A 27,828-nucleotide genomic window follows, 5' to 3' on the forward strand; every position below is an offset into this window, starting at 1 on the left:
GTCCTCTGGCTGAAAACCCTCTTTTGTATTGACGTGACGTGTACAGTTTGTGAAACGTGAGTGGTATTCAGTGTACTGATTTCTGTAAAGATGCCATGCAGACATTTTTGGGAGTGTGTACTCTACCTAGGATATTTTCTGTTCTGCGCCTTTAAGCTGGCTGGGCCTGGATCTCAATCCCCCAGACCCAGGCCAATAACTATGGCCTACGAATCTTTTTCTGGACATAAAACTCGGACTGGAACACCTAACTCATATTTGTGTATAATGCTACAGTTTAGCACATTACTCTGGCCCCACTCCCCTTATGTCAAGGCGCTGCCACTGGCGTATTTAAGCTCTTACCTGCCAACTACTAATAACACTAACCTTGATCAGTTCACAATCCGAGGATTTCCATAAGGGAGACCCTGTAGCCAGCCTTTAGTTCGACTAGGCTGCATATTGCATGACTGTCTCACCTGCTTTAAAGAAAACGTATTCATTCATTTTGTTTAAAGTATTACCGTTATTGGGGGAGGAGGTTACCTCTTTCCTATGTTCTAAAGGAAGAATCCATACACTGGAACATTTTCGTGATGTTATTTCTGTGATCCTTTTGCATTGATGGTGTCATACTTTGTCTACTACGAATGACTGACCGACAATCAGGCATCACTCTTTATGAAACGGTGGCCATTTCTCAATGTCCTAGGTGTGCTTTGTCGAATGTATCATTATTTCTGTCAGTGATTAAACCCTGACACCCATAACACTTAGTTTAAACATGTTTAAAGATCAGCAGGATTGCAAACTTTGGACGCTCACAACAGCAAACTGTGAAAGCAAACTCAAAGGTTGATTAGATAAAGTAGTTTGACAAAAGCATCAGGTTTGTCTCCTTCAGTTGTGGACTTTGTTGAAAAGTCAGTGTGATAAAAGCCAAAGCCTCACATTGTTTGGTGGACATGGCTCTTCATACTGTTGAAGCTGTCACTTCTAGTTGTTGTGTTCAGAGTGACTTCAAGGGGAATCCTGGCTTTCAGATGGTGATCTCCTTGCAAAACAATGGCAAATCCCTGTTGTATCTACCTAAAATATAGTTACAAGAGGGAAATAACACACACACTAGTTTTATGAGCACTTTCCCATTTTGTCCTTCCCTCCCTTTAGTATGAAGCACTGTTTGCAATCAAAGCTTTCTCTTTAATTTTCTCTAAAAAAGAAGAATAAATTGTAAATAGAAATTTATTATATATATATGAATAAAAATATATATGTTCAAAACACTGTCTTCATTTTTCACCTCACCTGGAGACTGAGTGAAATGCCACTAGGTGGAGACATTGTTTTGTGTATATTATTGTACAAACTATACATTTGACTGATAAAATGATAAAAATGCGATTTGAAAATGTGCTTAAGGTGCCGTTGCCTGTTTTAATTCGAAAGCAGTATCATGCATTTCAAATGTATGACACAATCTCGTGGGTGGTTGGTGTTCATGACCGGCCTGTGGTCAACAAAACAGTCGCCTGAAGAATAGACAACCATTTACAATTATAGCCGAGATGGGTTAATATGTTGCAACAAAGTTTTAATGTTGGTTTTGACACTTGACAGTTAACACCCCTGAGTGGAGTTTCCAGTACACCAATTACGTGTACTTTCCCAGTGGGCTGGTGTTACTTGTAAAACGGCTATACAACAACAAGCCGACTGTATAGTACAGACCCCCATCTACTTGACCCACAACCACAGCCGCGGTTGCTGAGTGACGTCACACACCTACATCTATGGTGGGTGTGTAATAAAAATGCTCGTCAGGAAGGAAGTGCTGTGTAGGCAGAATAAGTTACTCTACTAGAACAGCAGCCCCCAGAAGAGCGCAATGACCTGTAATCGCCTTCGTGCTGTTTGAAATACAGGCCAACGGGTAAAGTGAAAACGTGTAGTCCCACATTAACAAAGCCTTCTGCCATGACAGTTCCAGGTTGACTGACTCTGAAGCTTATGTCAGCCTACATGCAAATATGAGCGCACACTCATTTACCAGCAGATTGTGTTGCTAAACTCCTTACCGAACAGCCCTGAAGTATTTCCCGAGCCGCTATGTAAATTTGGGACGGGGTTTTACTGTGCTTCATTGCTGAATTTTTTTAAAGAGGAGGTTGAGGAGTAAATGTGGGAAGGGTTTCTTAGGGTGCGTTGGCAGATGAGGTACATACGCAGTCTCACACCACGCGCGCACTTTGACGTGACGACGCTATCGGTCGAGTGTGATGCATTAGAAAGTCAAAGGCCTCGTCTGCGAATGTCACGAAGTATCATATGATAGTGAGATGTTACAATCATGACTCAGCAGACAAACGTTATGTGCGTGTATTTATTTGGTTCGTTTTTCCCCCTTCGCACTTAAATTGTTAGTTTGAATTTAAGCATGAAGATGAGCTAGAAGATCCCCAGATATGTAATCACCTGACACCTCATCATTTGTCAGCAAATTCCCAGTGTTTTCCCAAACTCACACCACTTACTGTAAGGAAACGGTTCCTTTTTCAAAGGAAGTAAGTCCTACTGAGTTTGGGAATCGCTATACACAATTGAACAAAGGCACCTGAAAACAAAGGTCACTTTTAAAAGCACCACTTTCATTTTAGAAGAAATATTCTTACAACACTTTTAATTTCATTTTCTACCTGAATATTTGCCACGTGTGTTGTCTAATACAAGTGTTAGCCACCAGACACATAATGATCTTCTGAAGAGTCCGTGAGGGGGGGAATTTCGAGACATTTTCAATGCCCTTTAAATAAACTTGTGATTCTGGGCATGATGTCTTGTCCTATGACTCATCTGTTAAATAACAATGACGCGTTCTCTGTTGTGAATAAAATCGTATTTTAACAATTGTTTACTTAAATTAAAAAAAGTTTTATGCTGTACATTTTCTTTAATTTCACCTCAATTTTGCATTTCTTCAGTGTATATTGTATGTATACTATGATGCCATGACTCCCACGAGGAAGACAATGGTATTGGCATCCTTAAGCTTTGTTTATAAAACCGTATAGACAAAATAAAGTCCAGGAGATTAAGTAAAAATAAAAAAAAATAAAAAAAATCCCCCTTTATGACTGTTTCCCCGTTAGAGACAAAACAGAAAAGTTACGATGAAGATAAAATCCCTTTTATTTCTATTGTAGCGTGATAACAAAGCCTTTCCACGACAGGTAGTTAAGTCTAATGCTTTACTGGGAGACAATATACTGCGTAAATGCACTCAAATAGAAGCAAAAGCTTCTAGAAAGTAAAGCTGCTATTTGAATTAACTTCACATTTGCAGGTGGAGAACTTGACTGTGCTGTTGTAAACACATTGCGGCGATTGCATCTAAGTTCCAGGAAATCTAGTTTAGCCCTAGTTCAGACAGTTCTATGAAGAACAGAACAGATTTGAACGGTCGTTCAAGTTTGAAGGCATGCATAACACGACATTATCACGGCTGTATTTGGTTACTGGTAGAGGAAAAGAAACGAATATTGTAATCTGACTGAGCAAAGTTTCGCTTTTCTTTTTCCTACAGCCAGCGACAACTTTATATCTTGGTATCTCTTTGTGTATTTTGAATGAATTCATTTATTTTTAATAAATACATTGTAGTTGTATAAAAATGACTAAGACAAAAAACTGTCTATGCATGTAGATGAATTGTACCATGCTGAGTCACACCGTTGTGACACGCCCCCCGTCCCCCGCGACAACACTTTTTATAAGCGCTCAGCTGGCAAGAGGGTTAAAAACCTTTCTGACTGCTGAAGTCGCAACTATACAGTCTGCTTAATATGAGTGCAGAGCGCAGAACGATGCTCACACAGATTTAGGTAAAGAGAAAAGCCGAATTAGTGCCGCGTGGAAGAGATACCTGGAATAATTCTTCGATTGGATTAAATCAACTCTCTCCTGGAGTGGCTATATCATCTTCAAGGCTAGGAAGCTGAAGTATGGCTGCAATCGCCTGGCTGATCGTTCTCTTTTTGGGCATCCGCATCCAGTGCAGTGTTGTGGAGATGGGCTGCAAGGAATGGGCGCTAAGGCTAGAGAGGAACGATGTTTGCTGTAACAGCTGTCACCCAGGTAATAAAGAAAAAAAAAAGATCCAGAATCTCATAAAAGTTTGCAGATAGACTCTACATTTATTAGTTTTTTTTTTTACAGATGTGCGGCTTTTTTGTTTGTTTGTTTTTAACGGCGCTCTTTTGAATTAAACTACATTTACAGTTTAGCCTACTGTATATTCACGAGTGAGATAAAAGAAGTCTTTTCTTCCACATTATTAAACCCAGCTATTATCTTTGGATGTTGAAAAAAAAAGTTGAGATTGTTTTCCAACCTTTGAGGAGTTCCTCTGCGGTGGCCACATGCAACCAAAGATAGTTTCAGTGGTTTTTCACCTAATCCACAACAAAGGCAAGGATGATGCAGCTGATATATCCAATCATTGGGAAATGTCACTGACAGAATTTGTCAGTTTCATTCCTGTACATCCAGTGTAAGAGCAGTAAATATAGTTATTAGAGTTCAAAGTTTTCTAGAAACCCCAATCTTATAACTTATGAACCTTAAAAAGGAAATCTTTTGTCATTTATTAAGATGCATTATAGCTTTGATGGAGCCAGTGTCACTGAAATTTATGTGTATTTTACTCCCTTGCTTATTTTTGCAGGAAATCACCTAGTCGAGGAGTGTGGTCAAACCCCAAAAGAACTTTGTAAACCCTGTGAGCCCGGGACCTATACAGTGCACTCTAAAGAATACAGCTGTTACCCTTGTACACAGTGTGTAGGTATGTTGGTGCATTAATTACAACCATATAAGAGCATTTCATCAGCAGTGTATTAAATTCTGGGCTAATATAGATTTCTGTAGTACTACAAGAGCTTTTAATCTTTTTGTATGTTTAGGTGCTCAGGTCCTTCTACAAGCCTGCACTGCCACAACTGATACCAAGTGTGGCTGTAGAGAAGGACTTACTTGTGGTGATGAACGTTGTTCCTTCTGTGTGAAGACGTGTGAAAAAGGCTTCGAACCTACAGTTAATCGTAAGTAAAAGTACAAATAATAAGCTTTTAACTTTAGCCCAGACACTACACATGTTGGCTTAAATGGCAAATCAACTCACTGACTGTCTCCACAGGTGACTGCAGAAAATGTCCAAATGGAACATATAACGACAAAGTTCACCAGAAGTGCAAACCCTGGAGTACCAAGTAAGATAATACCCTTTACTAAACACCACCATGTTTTACAGTAATAAAACACTTGATAAATCCCAGAAAAGTCACAGGGAATCTTTTGTCACGCTTGTTTCTCCCAGGTGCTCCAATCCAAATGAGCAGATTGTGGTCAAAGGAGATGCATTAAATGACATTAAGTGTGTTCCAGTTATACCTAAGGCAACACGTGGCCAAGAAGTTAAACCTGACTCTGGTAAGTCATGATTTTTTTTCCTCTTATCATACTGCTTCAGTTCTGATCTAAAGTTGACTATAACAGTGCTGTTTTGAAACAGATGCTCAAGACCCGATATGGCCACTGTTTGTTATCATTGGCATACTTGTCTTGTTCCCCGTCACCATCATCATTATCATGATCGTAGCTGTGAAAAACCTCCAGAAAAGAAAGAAGACAAAAAAGAGAATTCATGAAAAAATCATTGTAAATCCTACAGGTAATTTCTCTTGCATTTCATGATTAGGTAATATATCACCTGAATCATAGTGATTAACTATTTTAATTGCTTACTTTTTCCCTCTTTTTCTCCTTCAGATGATCCCAGGACATTAATTGCAATAGAGTGCAGTTTCCATGAGGCTCAGCAGGAACAGGGCAGCACTTGCAGCTCAGAGTCACTGGACTCTAAGGACTCTTCAGAGCAGCTGATTGCATGAATGGAATGCCCTGGGCTAGAAAGCCGCATGGAAGTAGCTTTTTCCTTTAAGGAAACAGGATTTTACAGCTAAAATGGGATTCTTCTTTCTTCATACTGAGCCACTTTTTGTTTTTTTAAATGTCTTTGTTATACCAAGTTGCTTAGGCCAGCTGTCTTTATTTTAGAACAGCATAAGCTACTGTGTAAAAAGGCCTAAGAGGACAAAACAAACTGTAACATCATGCTCAGTTTTAACAACTGGATACAGTTTCAGTGATCCTTCAATAACACAGTCTGTTGAAACAAGAGGAAGGGGAATTCTGAGAGGGGAAAGAAGAAAGTGGACTTAACAATAGGTTATTCACCATGTAAATTCTAACAGCAGGCTGGTTTTTTGCCATCTTGAAATGTGAACACAGTCATGAAATAACAATCAACAAAAGCTAGCCTTTTTGCCATTACGTTTTTAAACTGTATTCAAAGTTCAGTCTACTTGCCCCAGTACACTGTAAAACAGCTGTAGTCAGTAAGAGTATGATAGACAGTCATTAATCTGTTATTTGCACGCCTGAGTGGTAAAACTGCCAAGTATTGCTCAGTTTGAAAATACGACGTGGGTGAGTGTGCAAGTGGGTGTAACAGACTGATTTTAGTCATATTACTTTCTGAGCCTTTATATTACCTCCCAGTAGTATGGTTTTACATATGCTCAAAGCCTCAACATAACATAGCAACCTACCTGCTGTTTATGGCAGTTTTGTTGTTTTAATTGTTTTATCTGTTGGTCATTTACAGTTTGTCTTTTTTTTTTTTTTATAATTATTATTTGTTAAATTGTGAAAATAGGTAGCTAGACTCATTATTGCATGTAGCCTCTTCCACTCCACTGAACTTTACCAGGAACTATATGGACTTTCCAACTGTTGCTTAACTGGTCAAAAAAAGCCCAGTGAAGGGACTTCCCTATTTTAAGTAGATAAAGCTACGATTCAAGATGAAGCACTAGGGAGACCTATTAGTGAAATACTGAGTGTACAGAATGGTTCACAAATGAAAGGTAAAAATCGTTCAGCTGTGACAATCACTGAGCATGTTAAGGCACGCTGTATGACTAAGTGTTTATCAGATCAAGTATGCGTTCAACAGGTCAGAATAAAAACAAAAATGAAATGCTCTAAAGCTTAGTAACACAATTGCGAAAATCTTTCAGTATTCCTCACGAGTGCCACATGGGAAATCCACCAATTATCGCTGTAACTCTTGAATGTCTTGGGAAATCCTGTGAACAAATATGCTTGACTAATGTAAATGACATGCAAGCTAAACCCAGGGGCCAAGCGGAAACCCCCCAGAGAGAGTAGAGTAGAGTGCGTTACTTTTAGTTTCTTCTAGAACAGCAGAGTGGGCAGCAAGATTAGACCAAATGTTTTTTTTGTTTTTTTTAAAAATTCTATTGCTCCCCTGGTCTGTAAAAGGCAAGTGTTTCTTCATGGAACATTTGAGAAATATACTGTGTGGGCTTTGCCTGAAAACGTTTACCCACGCCTATAGTAATAGAGCAGCGTATGAGTCACCTCTCCAGCAAAGCAAAATCAGTTAAAGACTTCAAAGTTCACAGGTGGCGCAGTGAAAAAGTGTTAACATTACAGTACAGTCATACAGTGACATTTTAATACGACTGCAGCACTTTATTATACCTGCTGAATATTACCTGATGAATGTCATGTACTTTTGGTTTGAATGTATAATTTTGTCTCACGGTGGTTTCCTATAAAATGTCTTCAGCTGTCTAAAGTACTGTATAAAACTGATTATATGTATTTTTACACTGTACTTACATCTCATTTTTGAACAAGCAATAAAGATTGTATTTATTATGTACAGAATAGTTGCAGTCATGGTGTCGTATTTCAGTTGTGTAAAGAAAAGAGTTTAAATGTGGCAGCAAGAACAACATACACAAAACAAAAAGAGAGACCAATAAATAGTAATACATGCATCAAAATTATTTCCAGTCACTTCTGTTAGATTCCTGTTTGGCATTAGGAATAGTGTTAAAGTGACCTGGTAAAACATGCAAGTGTTTTAGTTCAAAGTCTGTCTTTGGTGTTGGATTTCAGAGATTGCGAAATGTAGTTGTAAGCTCCAAAAGGTAATAGTAGCAGCTAAGCTTCATGTAGCTATAGCATAGAGCTATAGTTTTATTTATTCCATGAGCTGTCAGCAAGAGTATAATGAACTTCCTCGTTCGAGTGGGAAATAATTACATTTAATTTTGACTTCTTTCACTACCACTATGTTAATGTGATCCAGTTTTACAACTTCTGGGATTTCCATCTATAAAAAGTAAACAAAGTTAGTTTGATTGTCGTTGGATAACAGCAAACATGACAAGAACTGCTTTGAAACAAGATTACTTTGTCACTATTTCTTTGTAAAGATTAACGTTCACATGCTTCTGGAGATTCCCCCAAGAAATAGAGTGGAGGAAATAATTATTTGCTCCCCTGCTGAATTTGTACATTTACTCACTTAAGAGGAAATTAACAGTCTCTAATTTTTATGGTAGCTTCATTTTAATGGAGAGCAACAGAATCTCAACCAAAAATACAGAGGATCGGTTGATCCTCTACAACCAATCCAGAATTCTGGCTCCCACAGATTGCCTATATCCCCGCACATACAGGCAATTACAATCCGTCAATCAATTACAGACACTGGCAATCTGATGTGTATAAAACAAACCTGTCCACAGAATCAATTTCAAAGTTTTCACCACCATGGACAAGACCAAAGAGCTGTCAGAGGAAGTTACTGACCAGACTGTAGACCTAACACAAGGCTGGAATGGACTACAAGACTATCAGCAAGAAGCTTAGTGAGAAGGTAAAAACAGTTGTGCGACTATTCAGAAGTGGAATAAAATGACATGGGAGAAAGTGCTGCGGTCAGATGAAGCCAAAATCAAATTCTTTGGCATCAACTTGACCTACTGTGTTTGGAGGTAAAGAAACTGAGTGTGATCCAAAGAACACCATACTTACAACAAGTATGGAGGTGTAAATATTATGCTTTGGGGCTGTTTTCCTGCTAAATGTACAGACAACTTGACTGCAATAACAGGGAAATGGACATGGCCAAGTACTGTGAAGGTTTTGGATGGGAACCTCTTTCCCTCAGCCAGAACACTGAAGAGGGGTTGTGAATGGATCTACCAATCTGACAAGCACTCAAAACATATCGCCAAGGCAACAAAGGGGTGGTTAAAGAAGAAGCATATTAAGGTCATGGAGTGGCCTAACAAGTCTCCAGACCTCAATCCAATCTGTGGAGGGAGGGAGGGAACTGAAGCTTCAAGTTGCAAAGCATTTTATAACTTTTATATAATGTGTTTTTTCTGGATTTTTGTTAATATTTTGTTTCACTCCATTAAAATAAAATTACCATAAAATAAAAACTGTTCATATCTTCATAAATGAGCAAACTTACAAATTCACCATGGGTTCAAATAATTATTTTTCCCACATTATACCTAGTTTAGACATAATTTCTTTAGGGATTATTAAAGTATTCTGATTCAGACAATGGGATGAAGTTATATACTAGGTGGCAGAACATAGAAGTCTACTTGGATGGTTTAGTGTATTTGTAATGTAAATAAAGTGTAGGCACAACTTGGGGAGGACTGAGAGATCCAGCTGACAGTATACTGGTTAACTACATATAAAATACAATACAATAACAAACCCAACATTTCCCTTTAGCATTTATAAAAGCCATGATTTTAAAATGTTGTCTTTACTCAATCGAGAATCTAAAAAGTCTCCTTATTCCACTGCTCTAAAAAAAAGTGCTAGTAGGGGCAGCTGAGTGAATGCTATTCGTGTCAGTTTTAACCCTAAAATAATAAGCAATGAGAACTCTAGCTGAACTGATTAAGTGTTTTAAAAGAAACGGTGTATGGCCTACAGCAGAACACAGTGTTGGAGATCACTGTTGCTTGCAGTTCTCCTTCTTCTCTTTGGATTTACTTCGTCCTGATTTGTCTGTTTGACGCTTTGTTGGCGGAATAAATGTAGGCTCCTCAAGCATTTCATTCAGACCTGACTGTGGCACAGGAAGGGGCTGAGTAGCTGGACCTACAATGGAGGAAAAGGAACTGTCAAGTTATTGTTTCAACAGTTTCAACAGTGGTTTTATTTCAGTTCAGTTCAAATACCCATTTGTCCCATTTGGAGGCTCATTGTGCCTTGCCTCCTCGCCTGGAAGGTTGGATCCAATTCCTCTGCAATGTTTCTAATCTGCTGGGCTGATCTATAAATGTAGCAGCTATAAGTCACCATATTTTTGAAATATCAGACATACAGCATTAATTAAGAGATTTAACTTGTTAATTACGGTGTAGTGGTGGTGGGACTTGGCGGAAGGTTCTCTGGAGAGCAGTCCTCAGTCGGGGAAGGAAGGCCCTCTGAGTCAAGTCTCTCTCGTTGGACCTGAAATGAACAAAGAGGTTTCTCAGCTTGTTTAAAACCTCTTCTGGCAGAAACACCCAATAAAGACCTTTCACACATATGCATAACAGGTCTGTGTATATGTTTGTCTTTGTCTTGAATTCCTAACCACATGTTCAAACAAACCTGTCTCTCTCTTGCAGCTCGTCTGTCATGATGATTTATCATCGCCCTATGCTCACGCCAAGACTCAGGTCCTTCCAGCTCACGAGATCTACGCTTTGATTTAATTTCTTGCTTCTGCATGAATCGTGCAATTTCCTACACAAAAAAAGGCATGATCTTACTAATCAGTTGGATGTTAAATAAACGGATACTGATGACATGTCAGTTTATCATTCCACCTCATCCTGTGCCACTTGTGCTACTCTGAAGTCCCCATCTGGATAAGGACAACGTTGAGATGGCTGAGAGTTCTGTGAGGAAACAGAAAGTAAATGTTCAGATCAACAAACCAAACTTCTGTTTTTCTGCTAACCTTCTAAACTACAGTGTTTCATGTTAAATTCTTGGATCAGTTACCCTCCCAAACAGCTTTTCCTCTTCCTCCTGTAGCTTGAGGGCCAGTTCTTCATCTTCTAAAACCTGCTGCAGCTCCCCCAGGCTCAGATTAGTTTCACTCAGCTCTGGTTGAAGTGGTGCTCCTAAAGATGAAGTTTGACAGTGTCAAATTCACAGAAAATTGAGCAACTGTGATGATGATGAGCACATGATTTGTTAAAAAAAACAAAAAAAACCCATCACCCATTAATCATTCAAGTTTACCGAAAGAGTCGGGGAAAGGTTATTTACAATGACATTTAAAATGACAGCACAAGGTGAAAAGATGCAAAATGAAAGCAACTCCCTGGAATTAATTATCTTACAACCCTCAAGATGAAAAGAAAAAAAAAAAGAATTAGAAGAGGGAAAAGTAGAGAATTAAAGTACAAAGCAAAGACTATTTTAGACCACTGATTTTGTAGATATGAAACAGGGAAACGTCCCACTTCAGTAAGGAATCAAGACACCACTAAAGCCCAAGTCCAGATAAGGGGATGATTAAGGGAAGATGAGAGGAGCAGATGTACACAGAGAGGGACAGCACCATGCTGGAAGCTTTCCCTCTGCAGATTAGAGTTGGCTGCAGGTCTAAGTGTTACCTGCTGCTGTGCGCCTTGACCTATCCCTGGTTGAAGCCCTGCTGCTGGTGCTGAGACTTTGGCTACGTCCTGGGGCTCTTCGGCGGGGTACATTTATTCTCCTCTCCACGTCTTGCTCCTCCTCTGAGCTTAAGCTTTCTTCTGCGGTCCTGTGTAAATGCCTCCGCTCGCTTGCTGCCCTCCTGACTCTATAATTATTTACATTCCTCTCTCCCCTCTCATCATTGTTACTCCACCTTCTACTGCCTTGTCTTTCTCTTTTAGAAAGGTCTGAGTCCCTTCTCCTAATCTCATAAATCTCTCCATTATCATGATGCCTGTCTCGGTCTTCTCTGTGATCTCTCCCACTGTTCTCTCGGTATGACAATCTCTTCCTCTCCCTAATATCTCCATGGAAACTGTGCCTCGTGGAAGCAGCTCTGTGGAAGGCTCTCTGATGTGGTTGGGAGTCGCCGCAGGAGACCTCACTCCCATGAAACACCTGGCTGTCTCTGCTTTGAGGCCTTATTTGCAGTGGCGCCCCATTGCCACCAAGCTTCACAGGCACACCCCTCTCTTTGAGGACACGGGCCAGCATCTTCCACACTTGGCTGCTTTCACTCTGCTCCCTGCGAGAGCTCCTCTTATCATCTCGAAAACGGACGTGTTTGTCAGGGCTGTCCTTGTAGCTCCAGGTCTTTGCAAAGTCTCTGTTGCTGTGTGTATCCCTGTCATGCAGCCGAACAGATTCACTCTGACTGCGTCGCTTTTCTCTAAACTCGACTAACTGAGAGCCTGGATCCTGACCTCTGATATCATACTCATCTCTGTACTTCCTCTCTTTATCCTGATTCCTAGGCCTCCCTTCATTCAGATCACCATTTTCATAAAAGTCCTCGTCCCACTCTTCTCTCTCCTCCCTGAACTCGTCTGAGAATGTTCTACGAGAGTAAACTCTTCTGCAATTTCTCTCTTGTGGCTGATGTAAAGATGCCCGCTGTCGAGCAGGTGCAGTGTTGAATCTTTCATTCAGCCTCTGGGACCAAACAGAGAGCTGTTCAGAGAAAACTGTGTCCGAGTCATCTGAATTTTCACACAAAGGCTCTCTCAATTCACTCCTAATTTGCCTAATGGAATTGGGGTGTCCTTGATTTGACCATGAAGTTGTATTTTTCTGAGCTGCTAACCCCCTTGGGGAGTTAGTCTGAGGCCCAGTTATGTCTGAGTGAGAAGTAGATGATCGCCACCTGGTGGTGGTGCTAGGGTACTGCTCTTCCCCCTGGCAAACGCTGTTGTGTGTGTGCTGTTGTAGGGATAGCAGTGCAGGGTCACTCGTGCTGCCTTTGGCAATACCAAACATGCAAACAAAAAAGGGTGGGTGGGTGAGTCTGTTAGTGATTATTATTAATGATGAGGTAACACAGGAATACAATCTACAATTAGTATAAATGGATGAAATATAACTGACATGTTTCCATGCATTTACATACAAGAATGAGCCCTGCAAATGCTGTAAATGTAATTCCATGCATTAAAGACAATATCAAAACAAACATGAGAGCAAGTAAGAAAAAAAAAAACCATGAAGATATTCATGAACAAATGAGCAACTTTTTTGTTCATGGCCTTGTAGTATCTGTGGTGAGTGATTTAAATACAGCTGCAGTAATGATCACAAGCAGAGCCAAGAATGTTTAGTAAGAAGCTAAATAATGCCAGGTTGTGTCCTATAGTATAACAAAGCCTTCTGCAAACCACTAAAAATATCCAAAAACCCCAAAACATTTTATTTAAACAATGTGAAAATTTCTAAACAACCTTCATAACTATATACAATAAAGCTTTACCTTCACTATGGCTCCCTGACCCTCTACTTCGTCTCCTGATACTCTCCTCTTCCTCTTCTTGCAACCGTTTGGCAATTTCCTGTGGAAACAAGGCCAGTGTGTACACAAATATGACTTTCAGCAGATAAAATGATCTCTTCCATCAAATAAGCACTTAATCAAATATATTTTTCTATTTTCCAGTTTAGTTTTCAACAAGATTCACCAACAACATGTAAGGCATTTCTATAAAATAATGTGAAGAATGACAGAATCTTTTAGTGTATGACATAGTAAAAAACAAAAAACAAAAACAAAAAAACCAAGAGCAAATAAAAGACTAAATTATAAAACAAAAAACTGAGCTTCCCTGATTAAAAGAATGACACAATAAATGGTCGGGTTACACTGATGTGGAACTATGAGTCGACATAACTGCAAGAATGAGGCTCCACATACATTGTACCCTTTTCCACCAACAGAGGGCAATATAACATAGATAAAATCAACAGCTGCAATTTGACAATGAAGGAAAATCTTATCCATGAATTAATATATCCCATATGGATGATTTTGCTTTTGTTCATAATGTAGCAGAGAGCTGTCTTGGGCTCCAGATATTCCTTCGTCGGTTTAAACCTCACACCACTCTTTAAACTCGCGTAGCTCCTTTAGATTTGCTCTCATTGGTGAGGTAACAACCAAAATGGACCAAAACCTTAGACCACATTTTTACATGAAGACAGGAATCTTACTAGATTGGACATGCAGAGTTATGTTGGGGGATCTGATACTGCTGTGAGGTGATGTGACATCTTAATAGCGGTCATTTAACTAATTCTGTTCTGGGTGGCCAGAGACACCACAGGATTTAGAACTCTGACTGAATAGAACCTGTAAGAAAAAATTAAGAAAAAGTAAACTTTTACAGCAGAAGCAGATCAATGCCACTGCTCCACTTGAAGTAACACTGTCACAGGGGATTGTCTGGTCTTACCAGAGCAGCTGTGTGTCTCTACGGTCCAGCTTCAATGTATCTGAGTGCTACTTTTTTGTGCTACCAATAAATCATCAAAATTCAACCAGTGAATTCTATGAGATTTCCCTCTGTGGGCAGCATTTACAACATAAATCATAAGCAAAAGCAAGCACAGCTGCTTTTGCCTTGCAATCAGGACATTTGTGTGAGCCACTTTGCCAGCATCAGCAGACAATCAGCAGCTTGCCATGGCAGGTTAGGCGTGCAGTGCCACAGGGATCTGGCATTTAAAAGTGCACAGCCTGATGCCTTCTGTTCCTTAATTAAAGACACGATCTACAGGGAGGCAAATATTTAATCAACACCTCTGATCTCCCTGTCATTATGGAAAGCAAGCTAACGTGTGCGCTAATAGTCCATCATTTGATCCCCACGTCAACACTCATAAAAAGAAAATACTGCAGAGCCAAAAAAGTAAACTAGGGTTTACATTTAATGTAAAGTGTAAACCACAGAGTTCAAACCCAACCCCTTTACTAATGATCAAGGAATTTTATAGCCCTCTATGACCTCACACCCTCCAAACAAGGAGCTTTTGTACACAGCCTTCTCCAAAAAGGAAACTGCCATGTAGAGAAAATATTTTGCTGTAGTAGCCATGTGAAACAGACAACCAGGCCAACTGGAGAGTTTTCATGGCTGAGTCGATGACTTTTTCCAGCACAATAGACTTCTCGTTTCTCAGTGACACCATTCATGTTATTCAAAGAATCAGATGAATTTCTTTTTGGTAAAGCAAGTTATACAAAATGCATCAAGACAGCATCATTGAGGAGGGCAGGATTTGCCTTGTGTGTGAACATTCAAACACCGTGGGAGTGGTGATTGATGAGAACCATCTGGTTGGACAACCATGTTTTGGCTGCAAGATGAATTGTTTTTGTATTTACAGCTCTGTAGAGGTTCACTTCCATACCATAAACAGGAGATAGATACATGTAAAAACAGCTATCCAAGCATTATATTTATATTGCAAACTTGGATTTGTAACCAGATGGTCATGCTCATGTTTGTTTATATTAAAACTAGATGTACAGCACTGTGTAAGCATCTTGAGCCACGGCTGATTTCTTTTATAGCTTGTGTCTAAGGAGACAAACTTCACACGAGCAATTTCAGAGGAATGTTTTTTGTTTGTTAAGCCATTTAACATTTACTTGTAAATCACTGAAGCATAAAAAAAGAGACCAAAGTGAAGGGAGGAATAAAGAGCTTATTTTAATTTGAATCTTTAGGCACTTTGTTACTAGCAGCCTGTCACAAAAGCACATCAACTGTTGCCATTTTGTTAGCATGATAAAAAAATGTCAAAGATAACAAAGTTTGACAGCATAAAATAATATTTTTGTACTGATTACCAAGGGCACGGAGTATCTTGGGATGGTGTGCAAAGTGTCCTTAAAAAAACACACTGAGAAAACTAAAGTGGAGACAAGAGAAGTTACACATCTGCTACTTTGATCTGAAAAGCTGAAAGACATGTCTTCAAGAAATAGGGGGAAAAAAATCCAGCAAAAACCTGACACATGACTTTGATGCACGGCCCTTCAGTTGATCCGTGTAGTGTTCACTGAGGCCACCTAGAAATGGTCTCAGTGGAAGCGTGGCTGTCAAAAAGCCATTCATAAAGAAAGGGAAAAGGCTTAAGAATGCCAAATTACACAAGAACTAGACTAAAATAAAATGAGTGGCAGGAAGTCCTATGGAGAGATAAACCAAATCTTAATATTTTGGTTCTACAGGAGATCAGGACAGAAGGATAACAGTGAGTGTCTACAGTGTCTAAAACACAGTGGATGCGCTGTCATGGTTAGAGTTTTGATGTAATTATGAATGCAGAAAATTACTGTTCGTTTTTGATCCAGCATGCAACACCATCTGGAAAGCATCTGAATGGGAATAGCTTTATTTATTTTTTAAAATCATGACACTGATGCCAATCACAGTGCATAAAAGCATAGCTAGATTGAAAAACAGACAATAGCGTCTCAGAACCCAGATCTCAACATTATTAAAACATTGTGGCAGAAAACGGAACAAGAGGAAGCCAACATCCAAAGAAGGGCTTTAAATGTCCTTCAATGGAGAACTATTCCTGAAGACTACTTACAGAAATTACAAGAAAGCTCGCCTAAGAGAGTTAAGGATGTGTTGAAGAAAAGGTGGTCATACCAAAAACTGACTTTTAAGCTTCTTAAAACTGCACAAAATCTGTTTTTGCCTTATACACTGCATTTCAAAAATATGCTTAAATTGCAGCATCTATTTCCCAGGAAAATGTAAAGAAATGAGGGTCGAGCCTTTTGCATAATACCGTATTTTATGAACAGATACACCTTGTACATCTTTGAGGCTATACTCAGGTCAAATAGTGATTCATCTAAATGATAATGTCATCATGCTATCGAGTTCACATCGACACGTCATAAAATGCATAATTTGTTAAACCAATAAGCACTAAAAGCAAAGTGCAGCTATGGATAATAGACATGGCACTAATTTTGCAAATATCAGTTGATAAACTAAGGAACTGAACTTGATCATAGTATTAGTTAGTTGTTAATTTCATGGCAACGCTAACGAAATGATCAGGAGATCGCTGATGTCATAGGTTTCTTTTTCCCAAGATCATAAATGTAAGTACAAAGTTTCATAGCAATACATTTCTGTTGAAATATTTTCAGTCAGAAGTAATATTCCTATACATAGAGCTAATGGGGCTAAAACATTCAAGCCATCATTCTGTAATAGAGTTTATTAGAATCTAAATGATTTATTTAGAGATTAAAATATTAAACAACAAAATTGAGAATACGACAGTGTGCAAGTTTTGCATGACTAAATGCGCACATATGAATGCATTCTGGATAAAGCGCTTGCTGGTCCATGTCTGGAGCTAAGCACCGGTGAAACTGCTTGAGCCATCATCGCTTGAACGACTGTGCTAAACAGCTGACCGTGCTTTTAAAGCCCTCTTTTGGAGCGATGGATGCACCCGAGGCCCAGAGCAGCACTTTGCTGCCAGTGGGATTCATTATTTACTCAGTTAGTCCTAAGTGTGAGCAGAATGAGCCATATGATACTCCCTGTAACAGGCGCATAATTAAATGATATATAAATACATCCTAAGTGCCATAAATGCCTATGAGTCCCTGTGCTGTGTGTGAATTCACTGACTTTAAAAGGGGAATGCCAGTGGTATTAATTTACCTTTTACCATCACTAAATCCTATAAAAAATGATTTTTCCTTACTTTTCACCTGATTTTTTTTCACATTGTTTTGTAAGTTTGTATGCATATCATACAAAAAAAGTTACAAAATATATTTGTGCTATCCCTTTTAACAAAAGAAAGAAATGCTCATACTTCCAAGGACAGACGGGAAACGAGTATCTCTCCAAGTATTAGTTTGTGCTGAAGGTAAACTTGTTCATACAGTATCCTGTTCTGCTCTGGTTACTGCCAGCAACTTGATGCCCATGGGAAAGGATTTGTTCCTCTTTCAGGAACAAATCCCTCACAATATTTTACTTTGCAAAGTTTGCTGTCAAGGTTTTTTATCTTATTATCAGGGGAACCGTTCAGTTCGGAGTTAATACCATGGAGCTTTTAAATTAAAAATGACAAAAATGAGTGGCTGGTAGAGGAAAACTAATTTTCTACTTTGCACATCTTTCATTCAAGGAGCACGTCTATATCTTCTAGAATAGTCTATAGTGGTTTGAACTTGACTTGACTTTAAAACTATAGATTTGCACAAGAAAGAGATACACATTAAGAAATACATTTAAAATACAAATGCATGCTCATGCTACTGTATTGTTTGACCTGTGTGCGCTGTGACATTAAAATGATGATATAAGGCGTTTAAGGTGAATAAATGCAAAAAAGGGTAATTTTAGCCTACTGCTGATTGATTACTAGGCAACATGAAGACACGATAGATCATGTATAATTCAGCTTTTATGTATATGAATGAGATATAATTATTTTGAAACTGAAATAACAGAAAACAGGTAAAAAAAACAGGTTCTTTTAGAACATTAGCAGGTCGCTGCCAGGTAATATATTATGATGACATCAGGATAAATATAACTGAAAATTTGTGGATATAAATCAGATACTACTGTCATGAAAACTATCATAAAAATGATAAAATACTTTCATAAAGTGTTATAGGGACAGTAATGCTGAAAACAGATTATTTTATCCCGTTGCTAGTTACAACATCACAATATCTGATATACATAAGAACCTTCATGGGCCTAAGATGTACCTGTGTGCCAAGTTTGGATGCTCTCCTGATCATCTAGGGAGGTGTTGGCGGTCACACACACATAAAAAATGAACATGCAGAAAGACAGAGAGAGATTTTGTATATTATAGTAAGATGAGCTTACCAGCCATGTAGTATTATAACACTAGTACACTTTCCATCAAAGTCAACTGAGCTAAAGATAAGATTTTTTTAAAAATCAAATATGTTCAAAGTTACCAAACCTAACAGGTTTCTCCCTATTTGGTTAAATGCATGACAGCTCATGGTTAAGCTCCCCAGTTAACCTAGGCTATAGCGAGCATGGGTGCTAAGGTAAATAACCCATTTAAGGTTATGATAAAGTTCCAATATTTGGGTAAACCCTTTGAGATGTATGCATCATCTCATTTCAAAGGGGTCCAACCAGACTCTTCGTATCTCCATAAAGGTAGATTTATTTTTTTGAATGTTGGGTACTGTAAAAGAAGATTAAATACACATTGCTTTTTAAAAAAAAATATTTATGCACAGGTTGGTAATAAAATATGCTATGTAAGCAAAGAGATGTGAGTAAAAGCTCACCTCATCATCCAGCTCCCTCCTCTGAGCCTCCTCAGCACATCTCTGGAGTTCTTCCTGAATCACACGGGCGTACTCAAAGTCCTGCTCCTCTCTACAAAGCAGTCGCAGAAGAAAATTACTTCTCATATTTGTGATTTATGGATACAATAATCAACATAACATGCAGCAAAGTAAAAGAAGACATAAATTTGTGCAATAAATTTCCATGCAGTCGCGTAAGGGTTGCATGTAGCACAGTGTGGTTATTGCAGGAGTGTGCTTTGAGGAGTCACCTACAGTTGTCTGGAGGCCTGTCTCTGAAGGGCACTCTGCTGGGCCTGCTGCTCCTCCTCTTCATCCTGCAGCTTCTTGGCTACACGGATGTCATTCTGCACAAGCTGGTTCTTCAGAATGTTGGTGGTATAGTATTGCTCGACTGTAAGTGCAAGGCAGAGAAAAGGGGAGATAGTAAGGCAACGTGCAATGCAAGTATCAAAAGGGACCGTATTTGATCTATTACATATGAATTAATATTTACTATATTGCATTGGAACTTTAAATCTGTTTTCATTTTAAATCATTATGAATGTTTTGATTATCTGAAACATGGTTTGCTGCATGCCAGCTCTTCAGTGATGACACTTTTGAGGAATCTTAAAAATACATACCAAATTGTATGGCTTTTTTTTTTTTTTTACAAAGATGTACAGAGACACCACAGCAGCAACCAAAAAGGCTTTCATGGAAATACATATGTTATGTAGTACATATACATCTGGTTGTTATATAATCTTTTCTCTCTTTGTGTCAATTTAATATAAGTTTTTGCAATAAAATCCAATCTAACGCAAACAATCCAACAGCAATGCCATATGTTTTTACCTTTATAAAGATGGTTTTAGTGCGAGAGTTGACACTTATTGAAAAGTGTTCTTAAAACTTTGGTTGCGTAATTAAAATACTCGAGGGAGCTGTTGTTTTGGATTGCATTATTTGGCACACCAGTGCAATTCTAAAGTCCTTGGCAAGTCTGCAGCATAACACTGCGGTTGTGAATACTTCAGGAAAAGATGAACCCAACATACAGTGGTGGTTCACTGAGACAGAATGGAGTGCAGCTCACATAATAGAAGTTAGTAGACGCTTGCACAGTATGCAGCTGTCAAATAGCTGCTTAACTTTGTACTTACTCTCCTGCTCTTGCAGGTTGTGTGCCAGCGCTCCATCCTCCAGCACAGCAAAACACTGGCACACTGAAACAATAGACAACAGCAACATTTACAAACAGTTACAAAGTGCTCACAAATGAATGAAGGGGTGGGATACAAGTGTTTAATAAAGTGAGGAGTTCTCAGAGGCTGACGATTACTAAAACAACAGAAAACCGACAGCAGTCAGGAATGGATGTCAATGGCTCCATCGAAAAACAAAAGCTAAGCCTTTGGATGAACTGTGCTGCTTTTGGTCCAACAGTCTGTCCAAAGGGAAACAATAGGATACAAGTGCTGTGTGTTATGATGGATGTTTACACGACACAGACAAAAGCAGAGGAGTGTCCCTTTAAAATGAAAAAAGCAACCGTCCACCACTCTGGCATCACTGTTAAATACATGAAAGGATCTTATAAAATGTTTATAGCAGGGTAGCTGCATTTCAGAAAAAGATTCAAGTGCCCAAAATTAGCAGTCACAGACTTTTAGAGCAAAATAGCAGCTCCACCGTCCTGAGCGATGCTCATGTGCTACACATGTGTGTGAGCAGCTTTTAACAGTAACAGCAGTACAACACACAAAGTCATTCGCTCATTGTTAAAAGGATGCTAAGAGATGCCGAGATGCATGCTTTTCTTTCACTTATGTGCTCACTATGCCTACCAAATGAATATGCAAAGTTTAAGAGCAGCTGACTGCAAACCTTTAAGTTATTGCAGATGGTACAAATGTACAGTGTGTCGAATGAAAGCTGTAAGGCTGACATAAATCCAAAGGCTTTAACTACAAGCTTGCTGTATTCCAACTCTGTCTGGTACTCCATATCAAGCCACAAGTCTTTCATATCCTGTGATCCAATAGTCTGGCCACCTGCTGCTAGATATGGCAATAAAACATATCAGTTTCATGTCATTAGTGAACTCTCACCAGAGAATGCTGCAAAGACTAGCACTTTAACATAGACTTAAGAACATAAGAATTATACAATTGTTATTCTAATCTAAACTATAAACATATTAAGTGCTTACAGTAGTCCTTAATGAGGCACAGTAGCTTCTTATCGGTGTTTAAAGATCTCGCAAACAAACTCAAACGTTACTCAGGAGAAAATGAACACAGACCGCAGCATTGTGGCTTAGATGTTTCTCCAACTCTTCCATTTCTCCACTCACACAGCTTACAGTGACCCCACCAAAACCGCTTAGCTACCTAATAGATTTTCATCAGGGAACCCAGAGAGTTGCTTTTTCGTACAATGGAGGCTTCTTAATATCAGCAAAAGAACGACAGAGGACAGTGTCTAAGAGGAGATTTAGCTCACTGCTGAAAACCTTTCATGCTGAGCCAGAGACTGGGCCAATTAAAAACACCTGTCCTTCTGCTAATCCATCCACTGAGCCCAACACAGCGGGCTGTGTAACGGTTGTGGAGACAATGGCTCCACAAATGTTGCACACATGCTTTCAGTTGTTTAAGATAACCTGATTAGCTTGTGAAAGCTTAAAATTTATATGCAGGCTATAACACATTTTACATTGATATTGTTGGGTTTTTTTTTTTTTTTATTCTTTTAGCCTTTTTTAGGATATATAGACAGATAATATTTCTAAACTTTCAGGAAAACCTAGTAGTGATATATACTGCTTGGACAATTGGGTACACCAGCATGAGCTTACATACTATCAAAGCTACTCAATTTCTGATGCTTGTAAGTTTTTAGACTGAGAGACACTTCTAATGCTCTTCCTTCTAGCCCTGTGACAGATTGGTAAAGTCTGTACCCAGGCAGCTGTGACCATAAGTTGAATAAGTGGATGGACAGATGTCCAGGAAAATGTTACCTTTAACCACAGCCTCAAAATAAACACACAACTGTCAACAAAAAATTATTAATATGAGCGGGTATAAAAAAAAAAAAAGAATTTGTGCCAGGGCTGTTGTGTTAAATTGCACTGGATTGTTCAGGGGTCAGGTTGCCACTTGCTTGAGGATGCTTAATGGAGAGCAGCGTGTTATTATTAAAGGTGTATAGACAAATGAAGTACACATTTACCCCAAAAAAAAAAAAAAAGGTTTTAAATAAAAGGCAGACAAAGATCTCTAAAATGTACTTACTATCTGGAGATGTATTAGATGGTAATACTGATGACGACAACAAGTTGGTGGAGTCGACATTCATTCTAATAGGGATATATTAGGATTACAGGACAGCAGGTGAATACAAATATAACATCAGGTGTTTGATCCATTCCAAGCTTGAAGAATGTTTCAAGACATTCATTCATATCTAACTCATACCTATCTAAATATGCATTCCTCTCGCATTTTGTTGAACTTTATCTTGACCACTAACGCCTAATCCTATAATGCTTATAACAATTTTCTTCATTTATACAAAACACAATTGTATCCAACGTTTTATAGACAATCAAAGGCTCTTCCTTGTTTGAAAATAGGACAGTAAAAAAAAACAACAAAAAAAAAAAACAACCTGCTAAGAAGAAGTCTCTGAGGAGTAGGTTTCAATCTAGAGAGGCTCAACTGTCACAGGCCATGAAAATCACCCAGACAGCACAAAGCCCCAAAGGAAGCCTCTTTACAACACGAACGACCCTACAAGCCTACACTGAGAATTTTACCAAAACAGACATGCATTACCACTTACACCTGTCGCTGAGCTTAAGAGACTATCCGCTAAATGGATCTCTAACCTGCCCTTATGGGTCCAGTCTGCCGGTGAGGAGGGTTTAAGTCGAAGGATTGATTTTATCCGACGGTACAAAATGACAAGTCCAAACAATTTACTCTTCGAATCCAACGAAGAAAGAAGAGCAAAGCGGAAAATGAGGGGAAAATGAAAGAAATGACAGTCTTCTCTGGCATGAGCATGGATGTGCATGTGGGTGTGTCTGCATTGTGGGCGAACTTGTTTTTCCACAGCACTGCTATAGGGGTTGGAAACAGAGACTTCACAATTGTTACTTCTAAACAGGTTTTGTGAAACAAGGTGTGAGACACTCAGAGCCACCAATCCCCCCCAAAAAACATATGCTCAGTGTGACTGCAGGCAATCCAACTGTAAGCTTCTTAATGAAGGTCCTTAATGGGGTTGTGTCTGTTTTCTAAGAGGATAGTGAATCAAAGATCCAGCAGGGAAAAAAAATTAATGCTACATTTGGAAAAAACAAGGATAAGATCCACTGAGAGTGAGAAAGAGTACAAAGCAAAAACATAATGTAAAAAAAGCAAAAAAATAAACAAAAAAAAGCCTGAGTCAGCATCACTGTATAGCACAGAGCTCCCCACTAGTTTGACTTTTGTAATATCCAATTTTTAAGCAAGAACCTACCACGGCTATGACCTTAAAGCCTAGACAGTCGTATGGAAAAGTCTGTTTTCCATACATTTAAATGCATTTTTTTCAACTGCAACCTTCACTCATAATACAGAAACACATAGGTGAATGTATTTTTATTAGCGCACTAACAGCCGATCTTCCAAAACAAAATTATGCAGATCATGTCTATGATCCAGCGTGCAGGAACAGCCGCTCAAACACTGACAGAGATATTTCACTTTCATCTTCACAGCTACTTGGATAGCAGCAGTTGCAAATGCCTGCCAAACAAAGAAACCGGCTAAAGGAGAAATGACAAGGGTTCTATTTTCAGCCAAAATCCCCCACCGACCGCCCACATGCTCTCTCCTCTCGCTCCCTTCCTCTCTGGACTGTTCTGCTCTCCTCCTCACTGCTTTTTCTGCACAAGATTCCACCACGAAGTGCCTGGCCATCCCACAGATCTTTGTGTTGTGCTATAAACGCAGCATACTCGGCCAAATAACTCCTGAACTAGACCAGTTTGTCAGGGAGAACAAAGAGAGGTGAGGGGTATTGGGACTCTGGGTCAGTTGGTGAGAGTGAAATTAGGAATGAGGGGGAGGTGGGGGGGGAATTCCTCTGGGAGCTGCATTCCCTCAGCACATCAGGCTATATCAGGAGCAGGAGAGGAGGGAAAAAACAGGAACTGATAAGGGGTGCAGTAGAAACAAAGAAAGCTGACTTTGCCGGGGCTCTTAAATGGTGAGGAAAGTGAAGGTGGAAAGGGACAAGGGAAACTTTGGCTCTTAGGAAAAAGGAAGCATATGCATGCACAAAAGAACACAAAGTAAACCATCGCAGAACTAAAAAGAGAAAATGTCTCTCTGGTAAAAAAGATAATGGATAAAGAAAAAAAAATCAGTGACCAGACAGATGATTTACATACTGCAATTGCCTCATTGACAAGTTTATAGGTGCTATTACTGGCTTTGTTTGTGCACTGGCCCCTGCTCAATAAAGCATAAAAATGCTAAGCTGCACAGTGTGCCCTTTGTGTGTGGAAACAAGAGTGGAGTGCTGAATTATCTCCCTTGATAAAAAGACTCGCAGACCTACTTCTATCCCATTCATTAGCTTGGACATGCCAAAGAATGAGTCTTCACTGAGGCGACAGCTTACAAGTTCCTAACCTGTGAATGTTTCCACACTTACATGCAAGCAGATAAAAATCAATTTAGCGTCATTTTCTTCAGAGTCATTTTAAGCTATAGATTGAAAATTATTCAGCACAATACATTTAAAATGTTTTAAACAAATATGAATTTATTGTCTAGCATATTCAGTATAGTTAGAGAAGCTAAAAAAAACAAGCACATAATTGTGAGTATTTTGCAGAGCACCTTCATCTGAGCTGAATTCCCATTTCTTTCCCATGGATTCACATATCCCGGCTATCTCATTCTTTGCTCTTATCTGCATCCAGCATGCCAGTTCTGTCACTCATGAGATCAATCTCTGTAAAGCAATGCAACATGACCCTTTGTACACAACAACTTTGTACTCCAGCCTTATTTTACCTGGCTTTAGTCTTTCCTGTGTGGTTGCTCTCCCAAACTCTATACGGGAAACCAGCTTAATAAACCTAAAGCTGGCTGAACATGTGCATGGACCCTCATCAAGTTTTTTCCAGGCTCAGCCTTTTGACTGCGCACATAAAAATGACTGGTTCAAATAAAGCTTGGACAAAGAGGTTTTGTTACCTTTTATAATGCTTGCATTTGCTTGTTATTTCTGGCCGTGCAATAATTAAAAATGGTTTTGTTTTTAAGATTGGGCAAACTAACCCCTACTTAGAAAATGCTGGTTAAAAATATTTTTGTCCTGGTGATTTTCCTTTGGTGAAAGGCCAGACCAACCTGTTGCAGGGAAAAACCCTGCTCATACTTCAGTTGTTTGAACAGCGTTAATGATGCGCACGTTTCCTTTGTTAGATAGTGATTCATAAAAGACGATCAGTTCTTTTTAGATGCTTAGTACATTTGAACAATTATTAAACTTGATTGAAATATCATCAGATCACTGTGTGTTTATTTTTTTCTCGTGACTTCATACAAAGCAATTCAATTTGACTGCAATAAATAGACTAGAGTTTTTTAGATTTCCTAACAGACAATTCGGTACCAGCTTTATTCCTGTTACCATGCAGCACAGCACTTAAATCTGCACTGTCTGCTGCATCAGCCACAACACACAACAAGACACTTCTTATCCGATGTAGATACAGAGCACTGATTTAAGTTAGTCATAACACAAAAATGAGAGGATACAAAGTGGTCGCTCTCATTCTCTCTCAAACAGAAGGGTAGACAAGTCTGCTCTTAGCTAGAGTGTCAATAAAAACTCTTACGGGCTCCATGTCTGTAGCTCAGTAAGTGCCCATGATCTCTAACCTGCATGTATAGAGGCTAAACACGCACACACACAAAGCTTTTCTCCAGACATACAAAGAACCACTTTTCTCTTGAACTTTCTATAGCTGCTAAAGTTGGGTCTGTGTGGGAGTGTATAAGCCTACCTTCTTGGACACGTGGAAGGTTGGATTGGTCAATCTCCAGCTCTGCCATCACTGTCCTCCCTGTGCCCTTAAAGCCTCATGATGATACAGAAGACTCTGGCAACAGAAAGAAATTGGTTCTTAATTAACATACAGCAAAATTAAGAAGCAATGAGTTTCCACGCCAGACAACCATAGTGAACTCGAACCTCAAATAAAACATTTGGTAATAAACATACTGAACAGATATTAACCCACTAATATTCGCCCACAGAGCTGATTACTCACTAACTAGCTGAGATCAATGGCTACCAGGAGCAACGCTACTGTTGCCATTAACTAAAGGTTAGAATGTAATGTAAACATAATTTGAAGGCCACTTGCAGAACAAAGTAAAATAACAGCAGCCCTACCTGTTCCCAGCACGCAGCCGCCCACGCACACACTGCAGTGTTGTGTTTGTACACAGCCTATTCAACAAGTACCAAACATGACAGCGAAGTGTCAACTTTGGAGTCGCTCGCACTTCTCCCTCCCTCTCTCCTTTCCTGTTTCTCTGTCTGTGCTACAAACTATGCAAAATGTCACGAGCACACTTGACCGTTTCTAACGCCTCTACTTTGGGTGTGAATTTTAAGCGAAAGCGGAGGTACTTGTTCATCACAGAAACAAAGACCCGTAGACTCGTGATGGTAAGCCAGGGCGGACAAACTTAGCCCACAGTCTGTCGCTCCGGCTGCTGCTTCTTCGCAGCTCCTGTTCGGCAACAGTGTGGGCGGTTAAAAGATGCTGCCTTTACGTGCAAACCGAAACTCGGGCTCTCGTCTATCACGAGCCACGGTATCTTAATAAAAATTCAAATGTATTGCCAAATGTTTTACCAGCTCTTTCATTCCAGGAAAAGCCCGTTTTCTTCGGTGGCAGAGGCAGAGGCAGGATAAAAGGTCGGTATAGAAAATAATAATAATAATAATACTGTAAGGAAAGAAGAGCTCAATTCAGGCCAAAGGTGATTATGAATTCAGATGGGACACGTGGTAGCAGGACACTGAAGTTGGTGACACCCATCTTGTATACTATTAAAGCTCCAGTAATGCTGTCCAGGCCTAAGCATACATAGTTGTTCAGCGAGTGAATTTGTATTTTTCAACAGTCCTTGAAGGCATCTCAAATGTTCCAATTGCTCACATTTTCCAGAGCGGCATAGGCTATACTTTACTATGTATTCTTTTTATTGCTGTAGTTTGAATATAGTAGGCTGTGTTTATTGGTTTCATTGCAAAGCATGGAGATGGGAAAGAACGGAAAGACATTTGAGAGAGGGAGCTGAGGAAGGAATCTATCTGTCGAATTCAAAGCTGATAATTAATTTCACTCAACATCTGCTTCAAGAAAAAAAAAACTAGATTTGTGCAGAAATAATAGGCAGAACTAACATTTCCTGCAGTGTACAGATAATAAGCCAGACTGACAGTTTTAAGACTGATAATATTGGAGAGAGACAGCTCTGACTAAG

General features: G+C 39.2%; 2 protein-coding genes across 10 annotated transcripts; one reads left to right on the forward strand and one right to left on the reverse strand.

Moving 5' to 3' along the window:
* Nucleotides 1–3,777: 3,777 nt before the first annotated feature.
* tnfrsf9a (tumor necrosis factor receptor superfamily, member 9a) lies at nt 3,778–6,174 on the forward strand. Its single transcript, XM_080294703.1, has 7 exons — nt 3,778–4,116; nt 4,706–4,825; nt 4,944–5,081; nt 5,177–5,249; nt 5,357–5,469; nt 5,552–5,710; nt 5,809–6,174. The coding sequence occupies exons 1-7, from the start codon at nt 3,984–3,986 to the stop codon at nt 5,928–5,930; spliced, it is 858 nt and encodes a 285-aa protein (XP_080150829.1). The 5' UTR covers nt 3,778–3,983; the 3' UTR covers nt 5,931–6,174.
* Nucleotides 6,175–8,468: 2,294 nt separating this feature from the next.
* Nucleotides 8,469–27,061, reverse strand: ccdc187 (coiled-coil domain containing 187). Of its 9 annotated transcripts, XM_080294652.1 has the most exons (15): nt 26,726–27,033; nt 26,334–26,429; nt 22,555–22,619; nt 20,419–20,481; nt 19,526–19,664; nt 19,250–19,340; nt 18,686–18,718; nt 13,391–13,469; nt 11,565–12,884; nt 10,945–11,066; nt 10,767–10,838; nt 10,549–10,683; nt 10,310–10,404; nt 10,131–10,225; nt 8,469–10,050 (listed from the first exon to the last, which is right to left on the reverse strand). In XM_080294652.1, exons 3-15 carry the CDS (start codon nt 22,616–22,618, stop codon nt 9,902–9,904), a joined length of 2,457 nt encoding a protein of 818 aa, XP_080150778.1. In that variant the 5' UTR covers nt 22,619; nt 26,334–26,429; nt 26,726–27,033; the 3' UTR covers nt 8,469–9,901. The 9 variants fall into 9 exon arrangements, with proteins under 9 accessions (XP_080150778.1, XP_080150779.1, XP_080150775.1 ...); XM_080294653.1 differs by lacking the exon at nt 22,555–22,619 and having other exon boundaries at nt 26,726–27,061; XM_080294649.1 differs by lacking the exons at nt 26,334–26,429; nt 26,726–27,033 and adding an exon at nt 23,151–23,737.
* Between the last annotated feature and the right edge of the window lie 767 nt (nt 27,062–27,828).

This window comes from Astatotilapia calliptera, chromosome 20 (genome assembly GCF_964374335.1).
Source record: "Astatotilapia calliptera chromosome 20, fAstCal68.1, whole genome shotgun sequence".
In the NCBI taxonomy this organism is placed as follows: Eukaryota; Metazoa; Chordata; class Actinopteri; order Cichliformes; family Cichlidae; genus Astatotilapia; species Astatotilapia calliptera.

Bases quoted from the DNA above. Each gene is read 5' to 3' on its own strand.
- ccdc187 (XM_080294649.1), bottom strand. From the start codon at position 23,338: ATGCACATCCATGCTCATGCCAGAGAAGACTGTCATTTCTTTCATTTT. The intron at 19,341-19,525 runs GTAGGTGACTCC...ACTGCTTTGTAG, and splicing joins AGACAGGCCTCCAGACAACT to AGAGGAGCAGGACTTTGAGT. The intron at 13,470-18,685 runs GTACATCTTAGG...TTGTTTCCACAG, and splicing joins CATCCAAACTTGGCACACAG to GAAATTGCCAAACGGTTGCA.
- tnfrsf9a (XM_080294703.1), top strand. From the start codon at position 3,984: ATGGCTGCAATCGCCTGGCTGATCGTTCTCTTTTTGGGCATCCGCATC. The intron at 5,250-5,356 runs GTAAGATAATAC...TGTTTCTCCCAG, and splicing joins TGCAAACCCTGGAGTACCAA to GTGCTCCAATCCAAATGAGC. The intron at 5,470-5,551 runs GTAAGTCATGAT...GTTTTGAAACAG, and splicing joins AGAAGTTAAACCTGACTCTG to ATGCTCAAGACCCGATATGG.